General features: G+C 47.5%; 1 protein-coding gene across 6 annotated transcripts in view; it reads left to right on the top strand.

Annotated features, from left to right (window-relative positions):
* The window catches only part of ADNP2 (ADNP homeobox 2), a 70116-nt gene that overhangs the window by 2737 nt on the left and 45894 nt on the right, over nt 1–21485 (top strand). For 3 of the 6 annotated variants that reach the window (XM_069730905.1, XM_069730904.1, XM_069730907.1), the window contains exon 2: nt 19174–19608. The exons of the other annotated variants lie outside the window; for them this stretch is intronic. In XM_069730905.1, the coding sequence (XP_069587006.1) occupies nt 19175–19608 (434 nt within the window). In that variant the 5' untranslated portion in view covers nt 19174. The remainder of the gene's footprint in view (nt 1–19173; nt 19609–21485) is intronic. 6 annotated transcript variants of the gene reach the window in all.

The following is a 21485-nucleotide window of genomic DNA, read 5'->3' as shown; positions in this document are numbered from 1 at the left end:
TCACTACTGTACTATTATATACTGGTACTGCCCTCACTACTGTACTATTATACACTGGTACTGCTCTCACTTCTATTATACACAGTACTGCCCTCACTGCTGTTCTATTATAGTAAACATATATAAAAGGGTGCACCCCTCTATTCATAGTAAGACAGGGTGCAATACCTAGTCTGTTAAAGATTAAGCAAAACGCAGAAGAAAAAAGACTAGACCAATAATGGTATGCACACCCATGGATAGTACAGTATGCTTATATAACACTGCAACTAAAGGTACCGTCACATTTAGCGACGCTGCAGCGTTCTAGACAACGATGCCGATCGCTGCAGCGTCGCTGTGTGGTCGCTGGAGAGCTGTCACACAGACAGCTCTCCAGCGACCAACGATGCCGAAGTCCCCGGGTAACCAGGGTAAACATCGGGTTACTAAGCGCAGGGCCGCGCTTAGTAACCCGATGTTTACCCTGGTTACCAGTGCTAATGTAAAAAAAAAAAACACACACTACATACTTACAATCCGGTGTCTGTCCCCCGGCGTTCTGCTTCCCTGCACTGACTGTGAGCACCGGCTGGCCGTAAAGCACAGCGGTGACGTCACCGCTGTAATCTGCTTTACGGCTGGCCGGCGCTCACAGTCAGTGCAGGAAAGCACAGCGCCGGGGGACAGACACCGGAATGTAAATATGTAGTGTTTGGGTTTTTTTTTACATTTACACTGGTAACCAGGGTAAACATCGGGTTACTAAGCGCGGCCCTGCGCTTAGTAACCCGATGTTTACCCTGGTTACCAGTGAAGACATCGCTGAATCGGCGTCACACACGCCGATTCAGCGATGTCTGCGGGTGTCCAGCGACTAAATAAAGTTCTGGACTTTCTGCTCTGACCAGCGATGTCACAGCAGGATCCTGATCGCTGCTGCGTGTCAAACTGAACGATATCGCTATCCAGGACGCTGCAACGTCACGGATCGCTAGCGATATCGTTCAGTGTGAAGGTACCTTAGTTTGCCTCATTTATGCAGCAACTATTATGTTGATATAGAACTACAGTGCATGGTGTGCCAGTATTTAGTTTCTTCTCTGAATTTGCAATATTTTGGTCTTACAACTTATTGGTTTGCTATTTGATGCACTTAAACAAGAGACACTGCGTATTTGTACCAACGTAACCAAGCATATTATTCATGTCTATATAGATTGGTATCTGCACTTTATGCCTTGGTTATGTTATATTATGCATGATCTGTATAGGGGTGAGGACCACTGGTCCTATATTTAGGTCTTTTTTAAATGGTTTTATCCTGTGTTTGTCTTTTTCTGATGTGTTAATAAAGTGCCATAATGTTTTTGTACTATCCATGGGTGTGCATACCATTATTGGTCTAGTCTTTTTTCTTCTTTGTTTTGTTGTACTATTATACACTGGTACTGCCCTCACTACTGTACTATTATACACTGGTACTGCCCTCACTACTGTACTATTATACACTGGTACTGCCCTCACTACTATTATACACTGGTACTGCCATCACTACTGAACTATTATACACTGGTACTGCCCTCACTACTGTACTATTATACACTGGTACTGCCCTCACTACTATTATACACTGGTACTGCCCTCACTACTGCACTGTTATACACTGGTACTTCCCTCACCGCTGTACTGTTATACACTGGTACTGCCCTCACTACTGTACTATTATACACTGGTACTGCCCTCACTACTGCACTGTTATACACTGGTACTGCCCTCACTACTGCACTGTTATACACTGGTACTGCCCTCACTACTGCACTGTTATTCACTGGTACTGCCCTCACTACTGTACTATTATACACTGGTACTGCCCTCACTACTGCACTGTTATACACTGGTACTGCCCTCACTACTGCACTGTTATTCACTGGTACTGCCCTCACTACTGTACTATTATACACTGGTACTGCCCTCACTACTGCACTGTTATACACTGGTACTGCCCTCACTACTGCACTGTTATTCACTGGTACTGCCCTCACTACTGCACTGTTATACACTGGTACTGCCCTCACTACTGCACTGTTATACACTGGTACTGCCCTCACTACTGCACTGTTATACACTGGTACTGCCCTCACTACTGCACTATTATACACTGGTACTGCCCTCACTACTGCACTGTTATTCACTGGTACTGCCCTCACTACTGCACTGTTATACACTGGTACTGCCCTCACTACTGCACTGTTATACACTGGTACTGCCCTCACTACTGCACTGTTATACACTGGTACTGCCCTCACTACTGCACTGTTATACACTGGTACTGCCCTCACTACTGCACTGTTATACACTGGTGCTGCCCTCACTACTGCCCTGTTATACACTGGTACTGCCCTCACTACTGCACTGTTATAAACTGGTACTGCCCTCACTCTTATTATACATGGGTAGTGCCCCTACCCTATATATTATTATTATACGCTGGTAGTGCCCTCTCTACTATAATACATGGGTAGTGCTCTCACTACTGTAATATACACGGACTCGGTCTTCACTACTGAACTGTTATACATGGGTATTGCCTTAACCCTGTGTTATACGCGGGAACTGCCCCCACTACTGAACTATTATACGCTGGTAGTGCCCTGACCCTGTGTGTTGTTATACATGGGTACTGTCATCCCTACTGTACTAGTATATATGGGTACTGTCTTTGCTTATATTATACACAGGTAGTGCCTTGACCCTGTGTTATTATATGCTGGTAGTGTCCTCACTACTGAACTATTTTATATATGGACTAGCTATTGAACCCGTTCTACGCCCGGGTGGCGAGCATTTATATTGGTATATTGTCTCCATCATGGTATGTGCTGCTCCATCCTGCGTCCCCATCCTGTCATGTGCTGCTCCATCCTGCGTCCCCATCCTGTCATGTGCTGCTCCATCCTGCGTCCCCATCCTGTCATGCGCTGCTCCCATCCTGCGTCCCCATCCTGTCATGCGCTGCTCCCATCCTGTGATGCGCTGCTCCCATCCTGTGATGCGCTGCTCCCATCCTGTGATGCGCTGCTCCCATCCTGTGATGCGCTGCTCCCATCCTGTGATGCGCTGCTCCCATCCTGTGATGCGCTGCTCCCATCCTGTGATGCGCTGCTCCCATCCTGTGATGCGCTGCTCCCATCCTGTGATGCGCTGCTCCCATCCTGTGATGCGCTGCTCCCATCCTGTGATGCGCTGCTCCCATCCTGTGATGCGCTGCTCCCATCCTGTGATGCGCTGCTCCCATCCTGTGATGCGCTGCTCCCATCCTGTGATGCGCTGCTCCCATCCTGTGATGCGCTGCTCCCATCCTGCGTCCCCATCCTGTCATGTGCTGCTCCATCCTGCGTCCCCATCCTGTCATGCGCTGCTCCATCATGCGTCCCCATCCTGTCATGCGCTGCTGCATCCTGTGTCCCCATCCTTATGTGCTGCTGCATCCTGCGTCCCCATCCTGTCATGCGCTGCTGCATCCTGCGTCCCCATCCTTATGTGCTGCTGCATCCTGCGTCCCCATCCTTATGTGCTGCTGCATCCTGCGTCCCCATCTTATGTGCTGCTGCATCCTGCGTCCCCATCCTTATGTGCTGCTGCATCCTGCGTCCCCATCCTTATGTGCTGCTCCATCCTGCGTCCCCATCCTTATGTGCTGCTCCATCCTGCGTCCCCATCCTTGTGCTGCTCCATCCTGCGTCCCCATCCTTATGTGCTGCTCCATCCTGCGTCCCCATCCTTATGTGCTGCTCCATCCTGCGTCCCCATCCTTATGTCCTGCTCCATCCTGCGTCCCCATACTGTTATGTGCTGCTCCATCCTGCGTCCCCATACTGTTATGTGCTGCTCCATCCTGCGTCCCCATCCTTATGTCCTGCTCCATCCTGCGTCCCCATCCTTATGTGCTGCTCCATCCTGCGTCCCCATCCTTATGTCCTGCTCCATCCTGCGTCCCCATACTGTTATGTGCTACTCCATCCTGCGTCCCCATACTGTTATGTGCTGCTCCATCCTGCGTCCCCATCCTTATGTCCTGCTCCATCCTGCGTCCCCATCCTTATGTCCTGCTCCATCCTGCGTCCCCATACTGTTATGTGCTGCTCCATCCTGCGTCCCCATACTGTTATGTGCTACTCCATCCTGCGTCCCCATCCTTATGTGCTGCTGCATCCTGCGTCCCCATCCTTATGTGCTGCTCCATCCTGCGTCCCCATCCTTATGTGCTGCTCCATCCTGCGTCCCCATCCTTATGTGCTGCTCCATCCTGCGTCCCCATCCTTATGTCCTGCTCCATCCTGCGTCCCCATCCTTATGTCCTGCTCCATCCTGCGTCCCCATCCTTATGTCCTGCTCCATCCTGCGTCCCCATACTATTATGTGCTGCTCCATCCTGCGTCCCCATCCTTGTGCTGCTCCATCCTGCGTCCCCATCCTTATGTCCTGCTCCATCCTGCGTCCCCATCCTTATGTCCTGCTCCATCCTGCGTCCCCATCCTTATGTCCTGCTCCATCCTGCGTCCCCATCCTTATGTCCTGCTCCATCCTGCGTCCCCATCCTTATGTCCTGCTCCATCCTGCGTCCCCATCCTTATGTCCTGCTCCATCCTGCGTCCCCATCCTTATGTCCTGCTCCATCCTGCGTCCCCATCCTTATGTCCTGCTCCATCCTGCGTCCCCATCCTTATGTCCTGCTCCATCCTGCGTCCCCATCCTTATGTGCTGCTCCATCCTGCGTCCCCATCCTTATGTGCTGCTCCATCCTGCGTCCCCATCCTTATGTGCTGCTCCATCCTGCGTCCCCATCCTTATGTGCTGCTCCATCCTGCGTCCCCATCCTTATGTGCTGCTCCATCCTGCGTCCCCATCCTTATGTCCTGCTCCATCCTGCGTCCCCATCCTTATGTCCTGCTCCATCCTGCGTCCCCATCCTTATGTCCTGCTCCATCCTGCGTCCCCATCCTTATGTCCTGCTCCATCCTGCGTCCCCATCCTTATGTGCTGCTGCATCCTGCGTCCCCATACTGCCTCTGACCCGTTCGGCGCCGAGTGCTGGGGGGCCTGAGCAGGCGGGGACACCGGCGCGCTGTGGGGGTCAGGTGCTGGTATCGCCGCCAGCTCAGGCCCCCCCAGCACTTACTATACTCATCTGTCCGGCGTTCCATCGCTGAGCGCCGCCATCTTCCCGGTCTCCTGGCTGTGACTGTTCAGTCAGAGGGCGGCGCCGGCGCGCATTAAGCGCGTCACCGCGCCCTCTGAACTGAAGGCCACAGACCGAAGACCGGGAAGATGGCGCCGCTCAGCGATGGAACGGGGACAGGTGAATATAGGCCGATACTCACCCTCCTGGCGGTCCCTGCTTCTGCGGTGGAGATCGCGGTGTGTGTTCAGTGTGAACGCACACCGCGATCTCCCGGGAGCGTCGCTCTGTGAGGCCCAGACTGCGCCGGCGCTTGCGCATTCTATAGAGGCTTCGGACAGAGTGACACTCCCAGCGTTATATTATAGATAGTGCCCTCACTACTATAATACACAAGTAGTGCCTTAACCCCGTGTGTTATTGTACATGGTTAGTGCCCACACTACTGTACTATTTATACACAGATAGTGTCCTCACTACTGTACAACTATACATAGGTACTGTCCTCACTACTGTACAACTATACATAGGTACTGTCCTCACTACTGTACTATTATACACAGGTACAACAAATTCGAAAAATGGAGTCAAGAGAAATGTCAAATGAAAAAAATAATTTATTAAATATAAGTAAACAATAACAAGTATATATAAAAGGCATCAATGTATATAGATACCCATACATTTCAAATGAGTATCTGAAAAATGAAGGACACAGGTAAAAGCTGTCCAAAGAGCAACACTGATAAATATGAATATCCGACCAGAGGAATCTAGTTCGTTGAAAAAATAGACCATGAAATAAATCATGTATACATCTTTAAGGGCACCTAGTAAATTGGCTAGTCAAAGACAGAGATCCTCACCCATCATGGTCGCAGTGTGTCAAAGGACTTCCATTATACACAGGCAGTATCCTGACTGGTGCATTGTACACGGGCAGTGGCCTGTCTTCTGACTGGTGCATTATACACGGGCTGACTGGTGCATTATACTCGGGCAGTGGCCTGCCTGCTGACTGGTGCACTGTACACGGGCAGTGGCCTGCCTGCTGACTGGTGCACTGTACACGGGCAGTGGCCTGCCTGCTGACTGGTGCACTGTACACGGGCAGTGGCCTGCCTGCTGACTGGTGCACTGTACACGGGCAGTGGCCTGACTGGTGCACTGTACACGGGCAGTGGCCTGCCTGCTGACTGGTGCGCTGTACACGGGCAGTGGCCTGCCTGCTGACTGGTGCACTGTACACGGGCAGTGGCCTGCCTGCTGACTGGTGCACTGTACACGGGCAGTGGCCTGCCTGCTGACTGGTGCACTGTACACGGGCAGTGGCCTGCCTGCTGACTGGTGCACTGTACACGGGCAGTGGCCTGCCTGCTGACTGGTGCACTGTACACGGGCAGTGGCCTGCCTGCTGACTGGTGCACTGTACACGGGCAGTGGCCTGCCTGCTGACTGGTGCACTGTACACGGGCAGTGGCCTGCCTGCTGACTGGTGCACTGTACACAAGCCAAGTCTACACTAACCACTAGTGATGAGTGAGTGTACTCGTTGCTCGTGTTTTCCCGAGCATGCTCGGGTGACCTCCGAGTATTTATGACTTCTCCAAGATTTAGTTTTCATCATGGCAGCAGAATGATTTACAGCTATTAGCCAGGCTGATTACATGTGGGGGTTGCCTGGTTGCTAGGGAATCCCCACATGTAATCAGGCTAGCTAGTAGCTGTAAATCTTTCTGCTGCCATGATGAAAACTAAGGCTATATTCACACGTTGCGGTTTTTACCGCGGAACCGCAGCGATTTTGCCGCTGCGGGTCCGCTGCAGTTTCCATAGCGTTTCCATTTACATGGAAACCCTATGGAAACCGCAAACCGCTGTGCACATGCTGCGGGAAAAACCGCGCGGGAACGCAGCGGTTTAAAACCCGCAGCATGTCACTTCTTTGTGCAGAATCGCTGCGATTCTGCACCCATAGGAATACATTGAACCGCTTACTTCCCGCATGGGGCTGTGCCCACGTTGCGGGAAGTAAGCGGATAATGTGCGGATGGTACCCGGGGTGGAGGAGAGGAGACTCTCCTCCAGGCCCCGGGAACCATATTTGGGGTTAAAAAAAAGAATAAAAATAAAAAATCATGTTATACTCACCCTCTGAAGTCAGCGTTGCACGCGGCCGTCCGGTCAGAGTTGCTGTGCGACCAGGACCTTCGGTGACGTCGCGGTCACATGACCGTGACGTCACGAAGGGTCCTTCTCGCACAGCATCTCTGGAACCGGACCGCCGGGTGCAGCGCCGAGGGATCGGGACGTCAGAGGGTGAGTATAACCAATTTTTATTATTTTTAACATTACTATTGATGCTGCATATTGCTGCATATGCAGCATCAATAGTATAGGCGGAAACCCGCAGCGGAAACCGCGGAACAAACCGCGATAAATCTGCAGGGAGAACCGCAGTTGTTTTGCCCTGCAGATTTATCAAATCCGCTGCGGGAGAACCCGCAGGGACAGGACGCTATGTGTGAACATAGCCTAAATCTCGGAGCAGTCATAAATACTTGGAGGTCACCCGAGCGTGTTTGGGAAAACACGAGCAACGAGTACCGTATATTCGTTCATCACTACTAATCACATCTGCAAGATTGCTCAGCTACCAATGTATGTCTGCTTAACATGGCTTGGCATATTTCTTTGAGAAAGGCAGCCTTATGCAATTGTTGTAGATTCCTACCTATCCGTTCAGTAATGTACTTTAGTAAAAACTGCAACCCGCTGATAAGAGGTTGGTTCTTTAGTTAGAATAATGTATAAAGTATGTGTAATGTCTTTGCAGTCACTAGTGGCATCCCCCAGAACGTGTAGGCTCATGGGCTCTAGTTGTATCACTTCATCCTGTCCAGTATCTACAGTAATGGACTATTCAGTGCAGAGATTAGGCTACGTTCACATTAGCGTTTTGCGGGGCTGTGTCGGGCGCAGCGACGCATGCGTCATGCGCCCCTATATTTAACATGGGGGCGCATGGACATGCGTTTTCATGCGTTTTGTGATGCATGCGTTTTTTGGCGCAAGCGTCAGGGCGCAGAGGACACAGCAAGTTGCTTTTTTTTTTTGCGTCCAAAATCTGGCCAAAAAAGGATGCATGCGTCACAAAACTATGCGTTTTGCATGCGTTCTTGTTTGCGTTGTGCGTTGCATCGCCGACGCAGCACCGCACAACGCAAATGTGAACGTAGCCTTAGAATAATCCCTGGCTGTGATGGGGAGTGGATGAGGCTGTAATGCACTGAGCACCTAGTTGGACATGGCAGGCAGGGCCTGTACACAAGTAGGAGTGGACGCACTGTTGCCCTGCCTCTACTTCCAGCACAGACTATCTGCGAAGCAGCTGCCAGTATGGCACGTCTCCCATCTTTCATGAGGTTTGGCATTGGCAGTAGAGTGTTGCTTCCAGTTGATCTCTTTAAAGCATAGGCCATAATTGTAACTTACCAACAGATCTGATGTTCTGCATTCAAGGATGAGGACTATATAAACACGTTACTTGTAAAATGGGGCGTCTTGTTTAACTGAGGTTTAATTTTTGGGGTATTTGTGGCTTATCAAATCAATATGCCATAAATGTTAGTCGTGCGGAACCTGAATTTTTTTTTTTTTTTTTTTTTTTTTTTTTTTAGTCATGCAGTTTTCTTACTGGGCACTTTACATTAGTAACACTTCTGTAGAGATCAGTTTTTCAGTGGTGATCTAATGATTGCTGGCAGGAGTAAAACCTTTGTTATACAGCTGGAAATGGATAACACTGGATCCAGTTATTCACATTAATAGCATTTTTAAGTTTATTTTAATCAATACATTTTGGAATAATAATAATTTCCACAAAGGGATGTGTTTAAATAAAATGTTCCTGTGCTGAGATAATCTTATCTACTATATAATTGTCTAAGGGTCACTTCCGTCTTTCTGTCTGTCTTTCTGTCCTTCTGTCTGTCACGGATATTCATTGGTCGCGGCCTCTGTCTGTCAAGGAAATCCAAGTCGCTGATTGGTCGCGGCAAAACAGCCATTACCAATCAGCGACGGGCACAGTCCGGAAGAAAATGGCCGCTCCTTACTCCCCGCAGTCACTGCCCGGCGCCCGCATACTCCCCTCCGGCCACCACTAACACAGGGTTAATGCCGGCGGTAACGGACCGCGTTATGCCGCGGGTAACGCACTCCGTTACCGCCGCTATTAACCCTGTGTGTCCCCAACCTTTTACTATTGATGCTGCCTATGCGGCATCAATAGTAAAAAAAAAAATGTCATGTTAAAAATAATAATAAAAAAAAAAAACCTGCTATACTCACCCTCCGTTGTCCGCTGAGCTGCGCGCGGCCTCCGCCGTCTTCCGTTCCCATAGATGCATTGCAAAATTACCCAGAATACTTAGCGGTCTCGCAAGACCACTAAGTCATCTGGGTAATTTCGCAATGCATCCTGGGAACGGAAGATGGCGGCAGCCGTGCGCGTATTGCCGGAGCCTCGGTGGATGCCGCCGGAGGGTGAGTATATAACTATTTTTTATTTTAATTTTTTTAGCAGGGATATGGTGCCCACACTGTTGTATACTACGTGGGCTGTGTTAGAGACCGCGTGGCTCTGTGCTGTATACTACATAGGCAGTGTTATATACTATGTGGGCTGTGCTATATATTACGTGGCCACTGTTATATACTGCGTGGGCAGTGTTATATAGTACGTGGCTCTGCTGTATACTACGTGGCTCTGTGCTGTATACTTCGTGGCTCTACTGTATACTACGTGGGCTGTGCAATATACTACGTGGGCTGTCCAACTTTCTGTCTGTCTGCAACTTCCGTAACGGAAATCCTGGGTCGCTGATTGGTCGTGGCCGGCCGCGACCAATCAGCGATATTGGGGTGGGATTTGAACACCGCTTCACTTTTGACTATTGCTGCTGCCTATGCAGCATCAATAGTAAAAACATAGAATGTTAATAACCCCCCCCCCCCCCCCAAAAAAAAAACAAAAAAAAAAAACCATTTGATATGATCCTTTGCTGTATGCAAATATGGGTAGTCTGGGCCAATGGGTGTTGTCTGTCCCTCCTCTTAGCTCCTAATCGTGTCCTCCTACTTTGATTAATGTTGACAAGTCAATCACATTGCGAACAGAGATATCGCGCCTATGTAGTAGCCTCACAGGACCGCACAGGCGCACTCTGCCCTACTGTGAGCAGAGCATGAAACAGTACTGCGCAAGCGCCTAGCTTTGATGTGAATGACGCAGGTATGCGCTTGCGCAGTACTGTTTCATGCTCTGCTCACAGTAGGGCAGAGTGCGCCTGTGCGGTCCTGTGAGGCTACTACATAGGCGCAATATCTCTGTTAGCAATGTGAGTGACTTGTCAACATTAATCAAAGTAGGAGGATGTGATTAGGAGCTGAGCGGAGGGAGAGACGCCGCAGCAAGGATGATTATCAGACTGGACCACCCTTATAGCAGGGTCATTCCATGGTAACTTACGTTACATTCCCAAGCCAAAAACTGGCTATAGACTGTTCTTTGAAGGCAGGCACAAAAAGGAGTGAATGTATATTGTACATTAAACTGTTCTCAATAGATTTCAACACAGTTTGATTTTTCAACAATAAAATTAAATACAAAATACAGTGTTAATTGGTAACTTACGTTACAGAAAAGGAAAGGCAATTGTCTGCTAAATGTTCTGTTCTGTAAACAGGGGAGAAGCACTATTTTTATTGTATTAAAACACCATAGTCCCAGCAACTATGAAATTAATTTTAACCTCTCAAATTAAAAGACACAGTTCTTATTACAAGAAATATAGATAACTTACGTTACCGCACAGTATAGTAACTTTCGTTACAATATGTTACCACACTCTGGATTAAACTTATTGTAAGGTAAGTTACCATCATCTTTGTAACATAAGTTACTATATTGTGTTGTAACGTAAGCTACCATGGAATGACCCAGCATGGGAGCATGCCAAATGGTATTTTTGGTATATACCAGTCAGGAACTGTGATAGACAGGTTTGTAGGATGCACAACAGAAGCAGTTAAAGCTTGTGCCATTTGTTCATAGGCTCAAACAGTGGTGACAGTCCCTTCTAGAAAAGTCTTTGATATCTGAAGCTATAAAAATATTCCATAGTATGGTTAAGTTGTGGCTGGGCCTACAAAAGGTAGTTTTAAAAGCTGTTAGCCAGCTAGGCTACATGGTTCCCCCCCCCCCTATTCTTGTTATTATGTGCCTCTCAATATATCCATTGTATGTTTTCCCCGTGTTTGCGTGGGTTTCCACCGGGTTCTCCAGTTTCCTCCCACGTTTCAAAGACATACTGATAGGGAATTAAGATTGTGAGCTCCATCGGGGACAGCGATGATAATGTGTGCAAACTGTAAAGCGCTGCGGAATATGTTAGCGCTATATAAAAATAAAGATTTATCCAAAAATTTTTTATCATGCATTCAGCAGCTCTTCCTCATTGCAGGCTGCAGCTCTGATGAGTGCATAAATACTACTAATACTAATTGTAAAGTGCTGTGGAATATGTTGGCGCTATATAAATAAATTATTATTATTAACTTCTTCTCCCCTGACTTCCTGTGTTCTACTACTGCAAGTTCCATCATGCATTGCAGTGGCCTGTAAGCCAGTTCCTATGCCCACTCAAGCCTCCCTCCTCCCTCTATCTGCAGCGTCTTATTGTGACACAGTCCTACTTCTGATGAGACGAGCGAGCTTTGCAGCATCAATAGCAAAAAGATCTGTTAAAAATAATTAAAAAAAATAAAAAATCATTATATACTCACCTTCTGTCGGCCCCCTGGATCCAGCCCAGGCCTTTCCCGCTCCTCGCGACGCTTGGGTCCAATCCATGCATTGCGATCTCGCGAGATGATGACGTAGCGGTCTTCAGTGAGTGCAGTTGTAATCGCTCCTCGACACTTTGGCAGCCAGCTCTAAACACGCTACACACACTCTGTAGAGCAGGCTGTCAGTCAGTGTGATTCCAACACGCTCACGAAATAGTGACTGCCACCGCCCCTGATGACTGCCAGGAGAGTAAAGTATAATTTACAGCTGCTCCAGTAACCCAGCTGCAGCAACATTGGCGCGGGATTTCGCTGATTGGTCGCGCCCAGACGGATTTAAATGCCGCTCCAATGTCGCTGATTGGTCATGCTGGCTGGGCGCGACCATTCAGCGAAGCGGGATTTAAATCCCACGCCATTTAGCGGCTGGACTGCGTAGTTAAGCCGCGAATAGGCGCGGGATTTGAACCATGCTTCAGGCCAGACTGCGCCTATCTCTGGTTGCCGCCGGCGTGCTGTGACCAATCAGCAAAGCGTGATTTAAATCACGCACCAATTCGCGGCCGGGGGTGGGACAGGCCCAGTCCAGCCGCGAATTGGCATGTAATTTGAACCAAGCTTTTCTGATTGGTTGCGCCCGCTGGCTGCAACCAATCAGCGATATTGGCGTGCAATTTAACCCCCACTCACAGCGAGACATAGTTCATTGAAGTTTACTGAATAAGTTCTGTCAGGTCAGTCACGGTGCCACGTAGTTCAGTCAAATTTAATGAACACTTTCTGTCAGTCACAGTGAGTCATAGTTCTGTCACGTTTAATGAACATTTTCTGTCAGTAACAATGCCACGTAGATCGACATTGGTCGCGCACTGTCGTTATATCCCACACCAATCAGTGAAGCAGTGTTTAAATTCTGCACCAATTCGTGGCTGGACTGCGCCTGTCGCTGATTGGTGCAGGATTTAAACATTGTTTCGCTGATTGGTCACGGCCGTGACCAATCAGCAAAAGGTGTAGTCCGGCCACGAATGGGCGTGGGTTTAGAACCACGCTTCAGGCCGGACTGCGCCGGTCTCTGGTCGCTGCACGCCGACCAATCAGCGAAGCGTGGTTCAAATCATGCGCCAATTCGCGGCCAGGGGTGGGACAGGCCCAGTCCGGCCACGAATTGGCCCGGGTTTTGAACCAAGCTTCGCTGAGTGGTCGCAGCCGGCAGGCACCGATGGTTTCCCCCCCCCAGTCCTCCGATCAGTCCGGTACACAGCTCCGCTCCCCTCCGTCCTCCTGTCCGCTCCCCCCGTGCTCCTATCCCACCCCCGTGCTCCAATCCACACCCCCCCTGCACTCCGATCCACCCCCCCATGCTCCCCCGCCCCCCCACACCCCATTATACTTACCGAGCCTCCCGGGGTCCGTCCGTCTTCTCCATGGGTGTCGCCATCTTCCAAAATGGCGGGCGCATGCGCAGTGCGCCCGCCGAATCTGCCTGCCGGCAGATTCGTTTCAAGTGCATTTTGATCATTGTGATAAAGCCTATCACAGTGATCAAAATAAGAAAATACTAAATGCAACCCCCCCCTCCCCCCTTTGTCACCCCCACAGGTAGGGACAATAATAAAATAAAGAATTTTTTTTTTTTTCTTCCACTAAGGTTGGGGTAAGAACTAGGGTTAGGGTTAGGGTTTCGGTATGTGCACACGTATTCTGGTCCTCTGCGGATTTGATAAATCCGTAGTGCTAAACCGCTGCGGATTTACCACGGTTTTTCTGCGCACTTCGCTGCGGTTTTACAACTGCAGTTTACTATTGGACCAGTTGTAAAACCGCTGCGGAATCCGCAGAAAGAAGTGACATTCTGCAGAATGTAAACCCCTGCGTTTCCATGCAGTTTTTACGCAGCATGATGTGTACAGCGATTTTTGTTTCCTATAGGTTTACATTGAACTGTAAACTCATGGGAAACTGCTGCGGATCCGCAGCGTTTTCCGCAGTGTGCACATACCTTTAGAATTAGGCTATGTGCACACTGTGTGGATTTGGCTGCGGATCCGCAGCAGTGTTCCATCAGGTTTACAGTACCAAGTAAACATATGGAAAACCAAATCCACTGTGCCCATGGTGCGGAAAATACCGCACGGAAACGCTGCGTTGTATTTTCCGCAGCATGTCAATTCTTTGTGCGGATTCCGCAGCGTTTTACACCTGTTCCTCAATAGGAATCTGCAGGTGAAATCCGCACAAAAAACACTGGAAATCCGTGGTAAATCCACAGGTAAAACGCAGTGCCTTTTACCCACGGATTTTTCAAAAATGGTGCTGAAAAATCTCACGAATCCACAACGTGGGCACATAGCCTTAGGGTTAGGGTTGGAATTAGGGTTGTGTTGGGGTTAGGGTTGTGATTAGGGTTATGGCTACAGTTGGGATTAGGGTTAGGGGTGTGTTGGGTTAGTGTTGGAGGTAGAATTGAGGGGTTTCCACGGTTTAGGCACATCAGGGGTCTCCAAACGCAACTTGGCGCCACCATTGATTCCAGCCAATCTTGTATTCAAAAAGTCAAATGGTGCTCCCTCACTTCCGAGCCCCGACGTGTGCCCAAACAGTGGTTTACCCCCACATATGGGGTACCAGCATACTCAGGACAAACTGCACAACAATTATTGGGGTCCAATTTCTCCTGTTACCCTTGGGAAAATTAAAAGATTCTGGGCTAAATTATTTTTGAGGAAAGAAAACGTATTTATTTTCACGGCTCTGCGTTATAAACATCTGTGAAGCACTTTAAGGTTCAAAGTGCTCACCACACATCTAGATAAGTTCCTTTGGGGGGTCTAGTTTCCAAAATGGGGTCACTTGTGGGGAGTTTCTACTGTTTAGGCACATCAGGGGCTCTGCAAAAGCAACGTGACGCCGGCAGAGTAATTCCATCAAAGTCTGCATTTCAAAACATCACTACTTCCCTTCCAAACCCCGACGTGTGCCCAAACAGTGGTTTACCCCCACATATGGGGTATCAGCGTACTCAGGAGAAACTGGACAACAACTTTTGGTGTCAAATTTCTCCTGTTACCCTTGGGAAAATAAAAAATTGTGGCTAAAAAATAATTTTTGAGGAAAGAAAAATTATTTTTTATTTTCATGGCTCTGCGTTATAAACTTCTGTGAAGCACCTGGGGGTTTAAAGTGCTCAATATGCATCTGGATAAGTTCCTTGGGGGGTCTAGTTTCCAAAATGGGGTCACTTGTGGGGGAGCTCCAATGTTTAGGCACACAGGGGCTCTCCAAACGCGACATGGTGTCCGCTAACAATTGGAGCTAATTTTCCATTCAAAATGTTAAATGGCGCGCCTTCCCTTCCCGAGCCTTACCATGTGCCCAAACAGTGGTTCACCCCCACGTGAGGCATCGGTGTACTCAGGAGAAATTGCCCAACAAATTTTAGGATCCATTTTATCCTGTTGCCCATTTGAAAATGAAAAAATTGAGGCTAAAATTTTTTTGTGAAAAAAAAAAAAAGTACTTTTTCATTTTTACGGATCAATTTGTGAAGCACCTGGGGGTTTAAAGTGCTCACTATGCATCTAGATAAGTTCCTTGGGGCGTCTAGTTTCCAAAATGGGGTCACTTGTGGGGGAGCTCCAATTTTTAGGCACACGAGGGCTCTCCAAACGCAACATGGTGTCCGCTAAAGAGTGGAGCCAATTTTTCAAAAAGTCAAATGGCGCTCCTTCCCTTCCAAGCCCTGCCGTGCGCCCAAGCAGTGGTTTACCCCCACATATGAGGTATCAGCGTACTCAGGACAAATTGGACAACAACTTTCGTGGTTCAGTTTCTCCTTTTACCATTGGGAAAATAAAAAAATTGTTGCTAAAAGATAATTTTTGTGACTAAAAAGTTAAATGTTCTGCTGTTGTGAAGCACCTGAAGGGTTAATAAACTTCTCTAATGTGGTTTTGTGCACCTTGAGGGGTGCAGTTTTTAGAATGGTGTCACTTTTGGGTATTTTCAGCCATATAGACCCCTCAAACTGACTTCAAATGTGAGGTGGTCCCTAAAAAAAAATGGTGTTGTAAAAATAAGAAATCGCTGGTCAAATTTTAACCCTTATAACTTCCTAGCAAAAAAAAATTTTGTTACCAAAATTGTGCTGATGTAAAGTAGGCATGTGGGAAATGTTATTTATTAACTATTTTGTGTCACATAACTCTCTGGTTTAACAGAATAAAAATTCAAAATGTGAAAATTGCGAAATTTTCGCCAAATTTCCGTTATCACAAACACAGAATTTATTGACCTAAATTTACCACTAACATGAAGCCCAATATGTCACGAAAAAACAATCTCAGAACCGCTAGGATCCATTGAAGCGTTCCTGAGTTATTACCTCATAAAGGGACACTGGTCAGAATTGCAAAAAACTGCCAGGTCTTTAAGGTCAAAATAGGCTGGGTCATGAAGGGGTTAATGAACATTTTCTGTCACTCACAGTGCCACATAGTTCAGTCACGTTTAAAGGGAACCTGTCACCCCGGTTTTTCAGTACGAGATAAAAATACTGTTAAATAGGGCCTGAGCTGTGCGTTACTATAGTGTATTTTGTGTACCCTGATACCACCCCTAAGCTGCCGAAATAACTTACCAAAGTCACCGTTTTCGCCTGTCAATCAGGCTGGTCAGGTCAGATGGGCGTGGCGACATCGCTGTATCTTCCCCCAGATCTTGCATATATTTCCGTTGGTGGCGTAGTGGTTTGCGCATGCCCATCTTCTGAATCCACTGGGCAGGAGAAGAAAAAACGCGCGATCGGTGCTATTTCCCTGGTGATCTGTGGGGGCGGCCATCTTCCTGAGGCCGCGCGTGCGCATATGGAGTCCTCTGCTGCCCGGGGCTTCAGGAAAATGGCCGCGGGATGCCGCGCGCGTGTGCAGATGGAGATCGCGGTGGCCATTTTCCTGATGCCGAGTTCGCATCTCAACTTCAGGAAAATGGCCGCCGCGATCTCCATCTGCGCACGCGCGGCATCCCGCGGCCATTTTCCTGAAGCCCCGGGCAGCAGAGGACTCCATATGCGCACACGCGGCCTGAGGAAGATGGCCGCCCCCACAGATCACCAGGGAAATAGCGCCGATCGCGCATTTTTTCTTCTCCTGCCCAGTGGATTCAGAAGATGGGCATGCGCAAACCACTACGCCACCAACGGAAATATATGCAAGATCTGGGGGAAGATACAGCGATGTCGCCACGCCCATCTGACCTGACCAGCCTGATTGACAGGCGAAAACGGTGACTTTGGTAAGTTATTTCGGCAGCTTAGGGGTGGTATCAGGGTACACAAAATACACTATAGTAACGCACAGCTCAGGCCCTATTTAACAGTATTTTTATCTCGTACTGAAAAACCGGGGTGACAGGTTCCCTTTAATGAACACTTTGTCAGTCACAATGTGACATGGTTCAGTCACGTTTACACTGTGTTCCAAATTATTATGCATATAATATTTCCTCATATTTTCTCTAAATTAGCTATCTGAATTGCAGTCATTGTTGTTTTCCAGTCATCTACTATTCTAGTATAATTGCAATGTTTTGGATCAAACTGCCTATGAAAACAGTATCTTTTAAAAATAAAATAAACACTCAAAATGCATGTTCCAAATTATTATGCATAGCAGAGTTTTCTATCTTTATTTTGAACAAAAAAATGGTCAATTGTGAAGTTGTAAGCATTATCAGCTTTTTACAAAATGAAATCAAACGGTTTTCAAGTGAAAACTTTACTCTAGGTGATGTTACATTTGCACATAGGACCCCTTGTTCGAAAGAAGCTTCTGAACTCTCTCGTCCATTGAATTTGTCAGTTTTTGGATGGTTTCTGCTTCAATTGTTTTGCATGTGGACAGAATACCCTCCCAGAGCTGTTGCTTAGGTGTGAACTGCCTCCCGCCATCATAGACACTCCTTTTGATGATGCTCCAGAGGTTCTCAATGGGATTGAGGTCAGGGGAAGATGGTGGCCACACCATAAGTTTGTCCTCTTTTATGCCCATAGCAGCCAGAGATGCAGATGTGTTTTTTGCAGCATGAGACGGTGCATTATCATGCATGAAAATGATCTTGCTGAGGAAAGCACGGTTCTTCCTCTTGAACCATGGCAGGAAGTGTTGTTTTAGAATCTCCACATAGATTATGGAGTTCATCTTTACCCCTTCAGGGATCATAAAGGGGCCGACAATCTCTCTCCCCATGATTCCAGCCCAAAACATTACACAACCTCCTCCTTGTTGGCGCCTTAGCCGTGTTTTCATGGGGTGTCCATCAACCAGCCATCCTCCACTCCATCCATCTGGACCATCGAGCGTTGCATGGCACTCGTCGGTGAACAAAACAGTTTGGAAGTCAGTCTTCATGTATCGTTTGGCCCATTGGAGCCGTTTCTGCTTGTGTGCAGTGGATAGAGGTGGTCGACTGGATGGCTTACGCACAGCTGCAAACCTCTGAAGGACCCTGCATCTTGTTGTTCTGGGGACGTTGGAGGCACCAGCAGCTTCAAAAACTTGTCTGCTGCTATGACAAGGCATTTTTGCAGCTGCTCTTTTAACCTTACGCAATTGCCTGTTGGAAAGAGTCCTCAATTTTTCCTTATCAGCACGCACACGTGTGTGCTGGGAATCAGCTACATACTTCTTGATTGTGCGATGATCACGATGAAGTTTCTTGGCAATGTTGATTGTAGTCATGCCTTGACCTAAATACTCCACAATTTGTTGCTTCTCGGCAACCGACACATCCTTTTTCTTTCCCATTTTGGCCAAAAATGTAGGCTGCTTAATAATGTGGAACAGCCTTCTTAAGTAGTCTTACCTTTATTTGGACACACCTGCCAAACTAATTTGCACAGGTATCTGCAATTGCTTTCAGTGATATAAAGAGCCCTGACACACATCACCATCAATGAGTTTAAATGACAAACAAAAAAATTCTAACCTGATCACTCCTAAACTCTTTGTGCATAATAATTTGGAACACAGTGTAATGAACATTTTTTGTCAGTCACAGTGCCACGTAGTTCAGTCACGTTTAATGAACACTTTGTCAGTCACCGCGCGCTGAACAGATACTACTTTACTGTACGCTATCACGATTTACGCTTTCTGTCTTAGAATGGGTCGTAATCGAAAATACGCCAATGAGGATGACAGAAAAGCAGCAGCAGCAGCAAGGCAACGACAACGTCGAGAGCAACAGACACTTCAACAAATTGCCGCTAGACAAGCCCGAGATGCGGAATCTCACAGACAACGTCGCCAACAGGAGACATCACAACAAACTGCCGCCAGACAAGCCCAGGATGTGGAATCTCACAGACAACGTCGCCAACAGGAGACATCACAACAAACCGCCACCAGACAAGCCCAGGATGCAAAATCTCACAGACAACATCGCCAACAGGAGACATCACAACAAACTGCCGCCAGACAAGCCCAGGATGTGGAATCTCACAGACGTCGCCAACAGGAGACACCACAGCAAACTGTCGTACGACAGGAACAAGATGATCACCAAATTCATAAAAAACAAAAGCTCTACCAACTAAGGCAAGCTCAGGACAATATTCAACATCTTGCACATTACGTAACAGACAATGAGAGTATAATTATTGAACACTATGGTGGGAATATGAATGCAGTTTGCTCTAAATGCGACTCTCAGAATTTCATTGATGAAAAACCAACTGACAATCAGTTTACTCAATGCTGCCAAAAAAAAAAAGTTATGCTAACGAGACCTCACTACTCAGATTTGTTTAAGCAGTTGATGAAAGGAACGCATCAACACAGTAGAAATTTTATGGAAAATATCAGAAGCATCAACAGTTCTCATGCGTTTGCTTCATTTGGTGCCAACATTGCACCGCCCCCTGGATTCGGACCATATTGTTTTAAAATTCACGACCAGATCTACCACCGCACTGGAAAACCACCCAGAAATAGGACAACCACCAAAATTTGCACAATTATACATCACTAGATGGTGGCCCGATTCTAACGTATAGGGTATTCTAGAATATGTAGGTAGTATATAGCACAGGCTACGTACTATATTGCACAGAGACGCAGTATATAACACAACCGATGTAGTATATAACATAGCTACGTAGTATATATCATAGCCACGTAGTACAGGTCCTTCTCAAAAAATTAGCATATAGTGTTAAATTTCATTATTTACCATAATGTAATGATTACAATTAAACTTTCATATATTATAGATTCATTATCCACCAACTGAAATTTGTCAGGTCTTTTATTGTTTTAATACTGATGATTTTGGCATACAACTCCTGATAACCCAAAAAACCTGTCTCAATAAATTAGCATATTTCACCCATCCAATCAAATAAAAGTGTTTTTTAATAACAAACAAAAAAAACATCAAATAATAATGTTCAGTTATGCACTCAATACTTGGTCGGGAATCCTTTGGCAGAAATGACTGCTTCAATGCGGCGTGGCATGGAGGCAATCAGCCTGTGACACTGCTGAGATGTTATGGAGGCCCAGGATGCTTCAATAGCGGCCTTAAGCTCATCCAGAGTGTTGGGTCTTGCGTCTCTCAACTTTCTCTTCACAATATCCCACAGATTCTCTATGGGGTTCAGGTCAGGAGAGTTGGCAGGCCAATTGAGCACAGTAATACCATGGTCAGTAAACCATTTACCAGTGGTTTTGGCACTGTGAGCAGGTGCCAGGTCGTGCTGAAAAATGAAATCTTCATCTCCATAAAGCATTTCAGCCGATGGAAGCATGAAGTGCTCCAAAATCTCCTGACAGCTAGCTGCATTGACCCTGCCCTTGATGAAACACAGTGGACCAACACCAGCAGCTGACATGGCACCCCACACCATCACTGACTGTGGGTACTTGACACTGGACTTCAGGCATTTTGGCATTTCCTTCTCCCCAGTCTTCCTCCAGACTCTGGCACCTTGATTTCCGAATGACATGCAAAATTTGCTTTCATCAGAAAAAAGTACTTGGGACCACTTAGCAACAGTCCAGTGCTGCTTCTCTGTAGCCCAGGTCAGGCGCCTCTGCCGCTGTTTATGGTTCAAAAGTGGCTTTACCTGGGGAATGCGGCACCTTTAGCCCATTTCCTGCACATGCCTGTGCACGGTGGCTCTGGATGTTTCCACACCAGACTCAGTCCACTGCTTCCTCAGGTTCCCCAAGGTCTGGAATCGGTCCTTCTCCACAATCTTCCTCAGGGTCCGGTCTCCTCTTCTCGTTGTACAGCGTTTTCTGCCACATTGTTTCCTTCCAACAGACTTACCATTGAGGTGCCTTGATACAGCACTCTGGGAACAGCCTATTTGTTGAGAAATTTCTTTCTGGGTCTTACCCTCTTGCTTGAGGGTGTCAATGATGGCCTTCTTGACATCTGTCAGGTCGCTAGTCTTACCCATGATGGGGGT

Source organism: Ranitomeya imitator, chromosome 6, assembly GCF_032444005.1.
Source record: "Ranitomeya imitator isolate aRanImi1 chromosome 6, aRanImi1.pri, whole genome shotgun sequence".
In the NCBI taxonomy this organism is placed as follows: domain Eukaryota; kingdom Metazoa; phylum Chordata; class Amphibia; order Anura; family Dendrobatidae; genus Ranitomeya; species Ranitomeya imitator.
The sequence above is the reverse complement of the archived record's forward strand: the minus strand, read 5'-3'. Positions and strand labels throughout refer to the sequence as shown.